Source organism: Ammodytes marinus, assembly GCF_949987685.1.
Source record: "Ammodytes marinus genome assembly, chromosome: 6".
Taxonomy (NCBI): domain Eukaryota; kingdom Metazoa; phylum Chordata; class Actinopteri; order Uranoscopiformes; family Ammodytidae; genus Ammodytes; species Ammodytes marinus.
In genome coordinates this window covers 22,951,415-22,963,952 of record NC_137235.1, presented here as the reverse complement: position 1 = coordinate 22,963,952, position 12,538 = coordinate 22,951,415, and the positions used below count along the sequence as shown (strand labels likewise).

General features: G+C 41.6%; 1 protein-coding gene across 1 annotated transcript; it reads right to left on the bottom strand.

Moving 5' to 3' along the window:
• Window positions 1–9,012: 9,012 nt before the first annotated feature.
• Window positions 9,013–11,466, bottom strand: inab (internexin neuronal intermediate filament protein, alpha b; the record flags this gene model as incomplete). The annotated part of the gene is made up of 3 exons (XM_080029549.1): window positions 9,013–9,280; window positions 9,741–9,865; window positions 10,414–11,466. The coding sequence occupies 3 exons, from the start codon at window positions 11,464–11,466 to the stop codon at window positions 9,013–9,015; spliced, it is 1,446 nt and encodes a 481-aa protein (XP_079885675.1).
• Window positions 11,467–12,538: the final 1,072 nt, after the last annotated feature.

Below are 12,538 nucleotides of genomic sequence, written 5' to 3'. Positions count from 1 at the left end.
GATACAGTTGCATGGAGTATGCAAAAGCTCATTTAGACAAGCCAGCTTCATATTGGAAGAAAATGCTTTGGACTGATGAGACAAAAATTAAGTTATTTGGTCTTTATAAAAAGCAGATGTTTTGGTGCAAATTGCGCTGAATTGTTGAACGATGTACAGATGCACCATCTGCAGCCAGATGTTCTTGCAGGTCTTTGGAGGTGATCTGTGGGTTGTGTGCAACCATTCTCACAATCCTCCACCTATGCCGCTCCTGTTTTTTTCTTGGTCTGCCATGCCTGGGTTTAACTGCCACTATGCCTGTGTCCTTCCATTTCCTGACAACGTTCCCTACAGTCGAAATTGACAATTGAAACCTTTGGGAAAGCTTCTTGTAGCCTTCCCCTAAACCATGACAATGAACAATCTTTGTTTTTAAGATCTTTTGGGAGCTGTTTTGATGATCCCATTCTGTCTCACTTCAGCAGAGAGTCAAAGAGAAGTGCAACTTGCATTTAGGCACCTAAAATACATTTTATCATGATTAAACAGACAATTATATGAGGTTCAAGGCTTAACAACATAATCCAACCAACTTTGTGTTTAAAGTCATCAGTTTTACATGCTGTTACAGGCATTAAAATCAACAAAACCACAAGGGTACCCATATTTTTGCACAGCCAGTTTTTCACATTTTATTTTATTTCATACAACCAAATACTGCTTTTCAAAAAATCTTTGTTTGGAAAACATCCCAGTACTTAGCTGTTCCTGGTAAATTAAAGACATACCACTTTTACATTTTTTTTGTGAAAGCAGAGTCAATTATAATGCCGGCTGAGAGGGGTTCCCAAACTTTTTCATATGACTGTATTAGCCACATTCGATATAACATCTACCTCAGAGTGCCATTATCTTAAATGTGACAAATCTGCTCACCATAATGTTTGCTCTTTGTTTGTTTTTTTGTTTGACTTGCTGATGGGCATCTATATGTTTATTTGCCTCTCATGAAACCTGTTTGTCTGTCTGAAAGAGAGGGAAATCTGTCGAGTGCTGTAAATCCCCCATGGCTGCTGAAGCTCTCTGCAGGCTAAAAGCAACAGCATCCAAGGCAACAGCATCATCAACTAATAAATTAACACTTTGCTTACACATGCAAAGAGTAAAATATGCATAGCCATCTGCTATAGAGTCAAATGGTAGAATGATTCAAACCGACAATGCATTGGAAACCGTCTGCAGCTTGTTCGAAATCATATTTATTTCTTGGCAACCTACCTGACGTGCTTAGTCAGAGTGGAAGCAGGGGCGCGACAACAGCTAGCCATGTTTACAAATGTACACAAAACTGACACCAGTTTAAAGCTATAGTCTGTAACTTTTTCATATAAATGAATGTTGGTTACATTCAAGCCATCGCCTAACAAGTTGACATGAAGTTTATTTAGCCTATCAGCTCCACTAAACTCTCTCTGTATCTCTGAAGGGCAGCGTTTAAAAAGTAGTGTCACCCTCCGACACTAGCGCAGGAGCTCAGAAAAATCCCAAGAAGCACCCAAGAGATGTTTAAGTTGTTGATTCTGCTTAGAAGAAACTTGGTCATACAGCAGAAGGTATAAAATCCATGCACGATTACCGAATGCTTGCCTCCTGTATGTCCCAACAGTGTTGTTGTAATTCCTCATTGGGGCAACAGAAGTTACGCACCATAGCTTTAATGAACCATTAGCGTACACAATTTTTTACTGACCACCAGAAACGGATGACAAAAAATTATTTGATATATTGTAAGCGAGACGCCTATGCTAGCGAGCAACTCACAACATGAAAAAAGACTATTATGGAGTTGTTGGAAGGTATACTTTTTTGCAATTCCACTTAAAACGAAGAAAAAAAAACTCCCTTCCCATACCTTTAAAGGTATGTCCAGAAAGTCATGTTTACGTTTTGTTATTTCTGATATTCAGTCTTTTCACCCCAAACGGCAAATGTGCTGTAAGCAAGCTAGCTGTTAGCAAGCTAGAAGTGACTTATAAACCAACTTTATGTAATAGTCCTCCAGCCTCTCTCCCTTTTTTTATACATTTATGAATACGACTCATCAAGCCCAAAGAAAGGCATGAATTTTTTTGCTCAGGCTGAGAAAATGTTGCAACTCATGTGGACGCTAAACCTCAATTCACACCATCCAGGGAAAATGTGTGTAATAGGTATTAAGATCTGTTTCCCCCATCTTTTAGACCTCATCTTCTGTCTGAACACTAGTGGCTATAAGACTCAAAGAAGCTTGGACACATATTCAAACAAGAATGTGACTGCCGTTCAGGGAGAAGCAACTTACTGCCCTTTTATTTTTGGTTTCCGGCCTTTGTGGATGTGCAAGGTCACACACATTCGCATTTTAACGAGTGTGCAGAGTCGATGCGTCGGTCGACCGAAGAGTAATTGCTTTGATCTGCAGACGCTGACAAACAGGGTAAATTTACAGCCGTGGCCACCTCGCCGCCTCGTGCCTGATTCACATTTCCACCACCATCAAAGCCTCACACAGACACTTATTACCAGACAGAACATAAAACATGCTTCTCTCTCAACACAGTCCCCTTCATCCCTCAAAGGAGCAAAGGTGAAGGCATGACAAGGAACAAATGCAACAGTCGGTGAGGAGTGTTCACATACGGATAATATGTACAGTATAAAAGGTGCAGTGTGTATATTCACTTGAAAATCAAAGCTATTGTATCTTCAGTTTCCTTAGAATGAGTGTTTTCATATCTACATAGGAGCGGGTCACCCTACACGCAGGCTGCCATGTTGCACCGCCATGTTTCTACAGTAGCACAGAATGGACAAACACAGCCATATGTGCTTTTTATAGTGGGTGTCCTGGGGAAATGCACCTGTTGGAAGACGCAGAAGAATAAGGATAAGTGCCGTAGAATAAATACCTACATACATCTTGACCTCATCACTTGATATTGTGGAAAGATTTGAGGCAGTGGTGGCTGAGGCCATCTTACGGTAAGTAATAGCTTCTTGTTCATGAAGGCTGCAGCCTCTACAGAATTTAAATTGGTTTTAATTTGATCCCAGAATTTCAGTATATGTCCAGATATATCAGGCGAGAAAAATTGTAAAACGATGCTTGGATTATATTTCCATTCGGTTTATTGTCATAAAAAAACATGAACTCTTGGCTTTACTTTGAATATGCCACTCATTGCAATCTTACCGGAGCTTGGAGGAAGAGCTAAAGCAAAGCCATGCTATACATGTACATGTGATACTGTGCCAGTGTGTAATTAGGTGTTTTTTTCCAACCTTAAAGCTTTTTAAAGTAATATAAAAAGAAGCGAAAAGGTTGTAGTTACAGTAATATAAGGAGAAGTGAGAAATCAATAGAGAATACATGTAATATTGTTATCTATGTAAGGGTCTGTTTTTTCTAACTCTGTATATTCCAGCAAAACATTTTAATAAATACAGTGTTTTCCGATAAGCTTGTGTGTGCAATGATTATTGAATGACACACTTGAGGAATAAACCAACTACAATATATGTTGATTGCAGTGGGACTGAAGATTAAAAATCCTCTGATAGCTTTTTAGCGGCTATACATTTGAAATACATCCCTCCTAGAAGGCATTACTTCACATGGTAGCAGTGATCAATGTTTTGCATGGGTTTTGTATAGCCTATATTACCCTCATGTTTCTCTATGGTTATGAAGAAGGGGCAGAGTGGCTAAGGTGAGACCGAAAATAGAAAGTTGAAGAGCTCTTTTAGTTGGAAGAGGGAGGACTGTTTCATAACAGGGCTTCTACAGTGGCATTTCACTGGATGGCTCTCACCACACCTTCTTCTCAGCAGCATTGCAGGGGTATAAATCTTTGACGAACTGCAACCTGCGTCACACACATGCACACCCAGCACTGGGGCTGTCCCACCCAGTTGGTGGGCGAGGAGAGATGTGCTAATAAGAGACAATTCATCCCAAGGTTAGGACTGCATATGTGTGTGTGTGTGTGTGTGTGTGTGTGTGTGTGTGTGTGTGTGTGTGTGTGTGTGTGTGTGTGTGTGTGTGTGTGTGTGTAAACAGACTGTGGGGTTCAAAGATCAACATACAATACAGGAGCAGGTAATCCATCATATCTCTGTAATACACATTTACACTGTGGCCCTTCGAAGACACAGATATGTCCAAGTAAGGGGTCAAGGTGACATTGCTTTGAGGCCTGCGTTGGTCCAAAGCAATATTTACTTTTGCAACAATAAAATGATTTATCTCAGGCCTGAGAACATGCTAGAAGAATATATTTGTCTTACTATATTGGCACTTAACATTGAACCTTACAGGCTAATAGATACATTTTATAAGTAATAGCGACGGCTTTATTCACATGCCGAATCTTTATGTGTGCAATAGATAGGAAACTCATATGTACTAAATCGAAATCCATACGGTTATCACAGTAGGAACTATAGATTGATCTGTTGATAAGCATGTTATAATCATGTGCGCGTACAATACTGCAGAAATAAGATAATAATCTCTTGTGCATCCTATTACAAATCACTCTGACTTGTCATCATTAAAGCTATAGTGCGTAACTTTCTCATATAAATGAATGTTGCTTACATTCAAGCCATTGCCAAATGTAGTATGTAGAATAGAAAAAAAGAAAAGAGGCTGGCAGCGTTTATAAACTGGTGTCGCGCCGACACTTGCAAAGGAACTCAAGGAGAGCCCATGCAATGTTTTAGTGGTTGTTTCACCACAAAAGCAGTAAATATTTTTCTTTCTAAAACACATTATGGAAATATAATGTCAGTAACTCCTTTGAGAAGTCATCTTATTCTGAGATTCACATCAGAATGGCAAGACTTATCTGCAGACATCAGCTTTGCATAGATTGCCAGAGTCTTTTAATATATCTCCAGCAGGTATCATCCGCTGATGACATCTCTGCATAACAATATTTTGTATCTCCTTACAGCTGAAGGGGAGTCACAGCAAGTGCATCAGACAGAATCAGGCCATTGAGGACTCCATCAATGCAAAGTCAATCTTATCCTCTTCCCTGTCATAATTTGCACAACGGCATTGGCTGCATAGAAAGTCTCCATCACTTCCTCTTCCCAGCACCAGCCATAACATGCCCAATGGACCCCAAAAAACAAATATCGGTGTGGAAGCCCCCAAGTCAATAACCTCTGGCTCAGTTTCGTTCATAAGAAAGGCCTTCCACCAGTGGTTGATTGAATGTGATGATTGGGGTGGAATTGTGGCAGTGGGCATGTTCACATAGGCACTTACATGTGGAGTAGATGCACTTGGTGTCACTATGTCTCATATCGACCGATGGGGTAAACACAAAGGATGTTTTCCCCGAGTGATTGCCATGCTGTGCATCATACTAGACCATGCTGGCCTTTGTGAGACAAACAGGATGGCTGTTTTCCATATGAGTTCCAGGTCTGCTGTCGGGTCATGTGGTTCTGATCTCTCTCTCTAACCAATAATGGCAAAAATTACCAAAAAACAACTTGACATTGTTTTTTTAGGATCTGGAAAACTTTTCATAAAGTGATGGCAATAAAATTAAATCAAATTAATATAATGACCTAATAGTTAATAATTTATTTGCATATGCACTGCATCCAACACCATATATCTTTTTAAACAAATTTGTAGGTTGATCTGGACAGTACTGAACTATTTGTGTGGATATCAGAAAGGAATGTATGTCTAAAAACTTTTTTTTAACACGGGCCACAATTGGAAATTGTGGGTTTTTCATACTGTTTTACAGACTTTTAAGCCTAAATTAACAAAATTAAAACTCATCAAACTCTACACAATGTTTATGCAACATAGGCCCCAGTTATATAGACACAGCAAGGTTTTCAGATATTGGGCTTTAATTTTCGGAAAAACATTGGATTCACCCTTAACTACTGACCTTCACTGTTTCTGATGTTGTATGTGGTATCATTGAAATCCCTGACCATGAAAACATAGGGTTAGACATCACTAGTTATGTGTTATTATGTTTGGTTCAGGAGTTATGATGGAAAATGCATAATTAGGCTATGGCGGAAAGTAAAATGGTCGCCACGGCAACCATGATTCGATTTTGCAATGGCTAAATATCTGAACATTTTCAGGGCCCCAAACTGTATAAGTGTACCAAGTTTCATGCTTTTCTGAAAAGGTTAACAATTTGGCACATATCCCCTCTAGCATAAAACAGTACTTTAGGTAGCCTAAAATTGGCATAAAGGTATGATTAAGAAAACCCTTAGAAAATAACTTTCCACCACATGGATTCCTTAAGACTTTTAGTATGTTATTCATTACATATTCATAAGTCAAAAACAGTTGGAATGGTTTCTGTTGCAATTTTTTAAAGGTCCACCCCTATTTTCTCACAAAATGCCTGTACTAACAGGCACAGGTTAGACTATGTGTGAGCCCAACATATGTTGTTCTACACTTTCCACTACGGCTACTTTGCCTAAAATACATGATGTGGATATGAAATAAATACAATGAAATCATGTTCATAATGTCAAGTCTTTATTGATATGGTGTCATACAGCAATACATAGTATATAAGCGAATAGCATGTCAACTACATTCAATTTCTATGCTTCTGTAGCTTGTGTTGCTCTAATATTAAACGCTAATAAAGAGATAATAATGTTTAAACACGCCACTGGATAGAATCTCACACATCACACACATTGCCAGAATAAAGCTGCTGGTGTTTTAAGGCATTTTACATCCTACAGTATTTTGTTCTATGGCTAAATGTTGGCTTTTGGTTTTGGATTTGTGACTGCTGAATTGGCAGAAGATACGTGATATGCTTTTCACCATGAAGTGGTGGTGCTTGTTGCGTGTGCACGCAGAAAAAGGTTTTGGCAGTGCTGTAAAGATAAAGGCTTGACATTTGCAACCATTAACCATTCATCCATTGTTAAAGGCGTGTCCTATAAAATGCTTAATATCTAGAAGTTCTTGTCCATCTGAGATTTTGCCTTCTGTTCAGTACTCCACAGGTAAATTGTCTACTTTCCGATTTGCTGCCTTCCTAAAATAGTTCCAGTTATGATAGGCCACTGTGTAGAGAACACACACTACACTCGCTACAGTACTAAGATACTCATCACAAGCCTCAAGTAGACCAACAGGAACCCAATCCAGAACTATCTGCCATACAATCAGTATTAATTGTGAGTGCAGTTTGTCAGGGCATGAAGTGCCATGCCCAGCAGCAGTAGTAGCATAAGATTGATGTGTTAAAGTTGGCAGTGCACAGGCAGGAAAACAGGCTGCAAGTCTCTCATACTGAAGGATAAATAGTGGTGAGGTCGTACTACAACAGACATGTATTCAGTCATGGCCACAGTTATAAACAAAGAGGTAAAGTTGTTTCAAGCACGTCGTGCTCTGGCATGTTCTGACGGACTTTGTGATGCATGTTGTTGTGTGTGTGTGATGGCATCTGGCTGGGTGTTATGGTGTGGATTCTGGGGCTCAAATGTGCTTCAAGGGTCATCGATGGCCCTGTGGGAAATGGTGTTAAATATGTACACCGTTCACCACCGATCATATAGATTCTCCTACATTTGTGCTGAAGTGTAATTTACTTTCCAGTCTATAATTCACTGGAGTGAATCAGGAGAAATATCACCTCCTCTTTTTGACATTATGAGCTGCATTTCGCCTCCTCTACGGCATCTTTGCTTAACTTTTCCCTGTATCCTCCAATTCGCATTGTGCAAGCTGTTCATCATTACCGCATCAGTAATGGCCCACCTAAGTCATGTCCTACAGTGTGCGTTACAATAGTAGTCTCAATCCAGCCTACAAGCTAACAAGCACGTGTCTATCAAATTTATGAATGAGTGTTATGCGCGAAATTGCTCAGCACGGTATATGGTGAAAAGGAAGGCGCAAGCCGACCTTCTAACTCCAAATCGTGTTGAACAAGCGATGGGCTAATGGATTTCATGCAAGCATGATATCTACATACACCATGCAGGTTATTCTCGATTAATATGTTTGTTTTTTTGATTGCTTCAAATGTCGTTTCAATAGCCACAGTGTTTCGCTTTTGAGAATTTAATAAGGGAAGTGAGGACGTTGGTCCTGTTGTCATGCAGGGCTGACTGGACCACAGTCCAACCACCAATGCTCCAATTTTTGTTGGATCACAAAAATTGTGCAAGAAGAGATTCAAGCAGACAGTTTGCTTTCAAACTCTTGGTAAAGAGACTCAAATAATTTCTCTGTCTAGATTGTAGTTTATTTTGGATGGTTTCCTATAACTGTAGAGTGTGTACTTTCTTACTTAACTATCATTGTAATATCAGGAACTTTATGTGAGTGTATAAGTGGATTCAGAAAGAGTATGCGACACTAGCGGATGTGTTTTGAATGGTTTGTCCCTTTCAGGTGTGCACAATAATGCTCGCGCACACACATGCTTCCACATTGGAATGTGTTGAGAGTTGCTCACAGCTTGTGGTAGTAGTGAATAACCAGATTTGTGTGCTACTGTGCTTCAGTCTCACATATTGATGTAACATTAGCCCAAAATGCGAAAGGCCAGTTGAATGTTCTATCAAGAAAGACCATACTTCTGTAGAGATACTACCTTTGTGCTTGTTACGGGTTTGAAGTAGTGTGGTAGAAAGACAGAAAACAGATGTACTGTGGGTATGTATAGATAGAGTGATGATTACAGTAGCACTATAACGGATTTCCTTTGGGGGGACAAAAGTGGGGGATAAAAGGAGGGACAGGGAAGAATGAATCAACCGAAAACAAAGACCTAGATTCCAGCACTCTACGCACTTGTGGACATCCAACAAGCAGTATTTCAGATAGGAAACCAACACAATCTTTCTAAGCTTATGATAAAAAGCTATCATCCACAAGTGCTTAAAGGCTCATGGGTTGTTTTAGGATGGGTATGGATTTGCAGGGTAAAGGGAAGCTTTGGGGGTGGTCAGAAACACTTAGTTTTTCTGATTGATAGGAATATCGCTGGGGTCTGGCTGCTTCTCCATCTTCTTGGTGGTGGTGACCACCGTTTCCTCGTAAACCTCACGCTGGGAGACCTTGCCCCCGGTCTTGCTCTGCTGCTGCTGGTCCTCGTCCTTCTTGGAGCCCTTGCTGGAGCTGGTGTACATACGGGGCTGGTAGTTGTAGCTCTGAGCACTCATGGAGGACCCGGGATAGGTGATCCCTGTCCCGATGCGGGTCTCCTCCCCTTCCAGAAGTTTCCTGCGGAGAGGATGATGGAGGTATAGGGTTTCAGAAAGGAGACCTTAAAGGGCACATATTATGCTAATTTGCAGGTTCAAAATTATTGGAATTTTGGTTTCTACTAGAAGCTGTTTTCATGGTGTATAGTCCAAAAAACCCTTTATAACTCTCACAGTGCCATTTCTGAATCTCCTCTTTTCATCATCTGACTAAAACACTCCCCTTATGATGTCTAATAGGTGGAGGTGGATGCAGAGGGAGAAGCTTGTTTTTTGGGGAGTCTTAAGTCACACGGGGAACCATATTAATGTTGAAAAAAAGTGAATTTTCCAAAATAAGAGACCCTAAAAAAATGGGGAGAGTGAACGTTTCCCAACAAATTTTTTTTGCATTTTAGTGTTTCAAAAAAACGATTTTACTGTTTAATTTCAATATTATTGTGGGATATTAGGGCGTTGCCTTTCAGAGAGGGCCCTACCTGTAAGCCGCTATCTCGATATCCAGTGCCATCTTCACATTCAGCAGATCCTGGTACTCCCTGAGGTGGCGAGCCATCTCGCTCTTAGTGGCCCTCAGCTCATTCTCAAGCTCTGCCATGCCGTCCTAATGAAACACACAACAAGAAAACAATACAATAAACAATAGACCAGGATTTGACATAATAAAAAGTAAAATAATTCAAAAGTAAATTGAATGAATAATCGTGTTTAACCACATTGCATGTATAATCGCAGTGCCCCCAAACAAAGACATTTTGTCCTTCTGTTACTCTGCGCATCGTGAAGCTGGAAATTAGAGGCGTTTATAGGCGAAATGGATTGAATATTTGTCCTGTAAAAATATGTGTAGGTGGGAGCCCTGAATCGAAAGCAAAACGCGTCTGAAATTACGGATTTCAAATCAGTAGCACTAAGTGGGCGTTGTCTGATGCAGCTGCTGAGCGCGCGGTCCCAGGGGAGTGAGTTTCAGCACCACGGACAGAGCCCGACCGACAACAGCTGCCCCCATAATATTATTGACTTTAACTTCTTAAGTGAGAAATAAAAAAACACACATCATTGTTTTCATTTCAATGTAGATGAAACTTTTTGGCCTACTCAAAATAAATGAAGGATTTTCTCTGTTAACGGGTCATTAAAAATGATTTTTACCTGGTAGTTTCCGATCTCCGCATTGTGCCTCTCCTCCATCTCGTGCAGCTGCTTCTCCAGAGACTCGTTGGTTCCCCTCAGACTCTCGATCTCGATGGTCTTGGACTGCAGCTGCCTCCTGAACTCGTTCATCTCCTCCCGGCTGGAGCGGATCATCTCGTTACTCCGGGTGGCCGCCTCGTTCAGGTCGGCGAACTTGGTCTTGTACCACTCCTCGGCGGTCTGCTGGTTCTTGGACGCCATGGACTCGTACTGACCTCGGATCTCCTTGAGGGCGGAGGTGAGGTCTGGCTGCTTGGACACCTCCATCTCCACGGACACCTGGGACGCCTGGATCATGTCCATCAGCTCGGCCACCTCCTCGTCGTGCACCTTCCTCAGGAAGTTGATCTCGTCCAGCAGAGATTCCACCTTCTTCTCCAGGTCCAGGCGCACCATGGTGGCATCGTCCACGTCTTTCCTGAACGCCTTGAGGGTGACCTCCGCTTCCTCCCGGGCACGGAACTCGTCTTCGTATTTCCCCCTGAGTTTCTGCAGGTCGTCGTCGATGCTGTCCCTCTCGAGTACCAGCTGGCACTTCTCCCCGTTCAGTTCCTCGAGCTGGGAGCGCAGCTCGCGGATCTCTTGCTGGTAGATGTCGGCCAAGCGGGACGGCTCGTGCTGCCGCTGGCGCAGGGTAGTCAACTCCGTCTCCAGCACTTTGTTTGACTGCTCCAAGTTGCGCACTTTGTCGATGAACATCGCAAAGCGGTCGTTGAGACCCTGCATTTGCTCCTTCTCGTTGGTACGGATGATTTTGAACTCATTGTTGACCACGCCGCTCTGGGTCAGGTCGAAGGTGTCCAGTGGCATGGACTGGTAGGAGCGGCCCGACTTTCTGTTATACGAGCCCAGGGATGAAGCGTTGCTCCGGGATGCAGAGGTGGACCGGTACCCGGTCCGGGAGGAGGAAGTGTTCATCCCACTCCGCGCTGGAGAGGAGGAATAACGGGGAGAATCCCCGAAAATCTTCCGGTAGGAGGACGCGGAAAGGGCTTCAGATCCGTAGCTCATCTTGGCTTGTATGGAGAGAGTGAGCAGAGCAGTGGGCGCGTCTCCTTTATATAGGGGGGCAAACCCAATCACTAATTAATGCCCACAGGCTACATCCGGATTTATTCTTTCCACATGCGTCAGGTAGCCCGGTCTATATACCTGTCAATGATAAAGATTGCGCTAGAGATGGGTTTCCTTTTAATTAGTCTCGAATAATCCGGACAGTAGTCCAGATGTGCGGAGTGGACTGTTCTTGGAGCAGATGGAGCTGTCCTTTTTGGCGCAGTGCTGATGCGTCAGGGTTTGGTCCTCTTTACAAATGCATTCTTAATAATAATAAAATATAGGCTATACTGAAATGTTATTCCAGAAGCAAATGTTTATAATTTGATACTTGATCACCTCCAGCCCACTGTCCCTGTTGTTGCGGAGAGGAAACACCGTAAATCAAATACCCATCAGATCATGTTCACAATGGTAGAACGATGATGGTGCAGTTTACTTGAAAACTTTTTTTCTATTGCGCATAGTCGCCACTGGTTGCTGACAACTAACATTAGCATTAGCATTACTATCTCAATAATGTATGGAGACACCATGAACTAAATCTCCTCTGTATCTGCAGTTTGTTTCTGATCAACTTTAAATGCCTGATACTATTTTAAAATCTTACCAATGTTTGATAGACCGTAGGCCTACTGTAAATCCTCCAGTGTCCATTACTACAAATTAATTCGTTTTACAGGTTTACATGGTGTGATCTTAAAGGAATGTCGTTGTACTGTACATTTATATTGTACTCTACTGAAGTGAGATTAAGAATGGATGGATGAAGAGATGTCTTCAGAACAAAAGGAGAGGCAGGAGTTCATGATGTACCCATCATATATTCCTGGCCTTGAGGTTACTCTTTATCATAATCTTTAAGAGGAATAAATGCAGATCTTAATTTGTTTTAGTAGTTACTCTTGAAAAGTGACAGTGATTCAATAATTATTAGTTTTGTTTGGTGTGTGAATTTATTTTTGCTGAACAGCTCATGAAAACAGCATCCAACAGACAGGCCTTTGCTGCCCTCTGTTGTCAAATT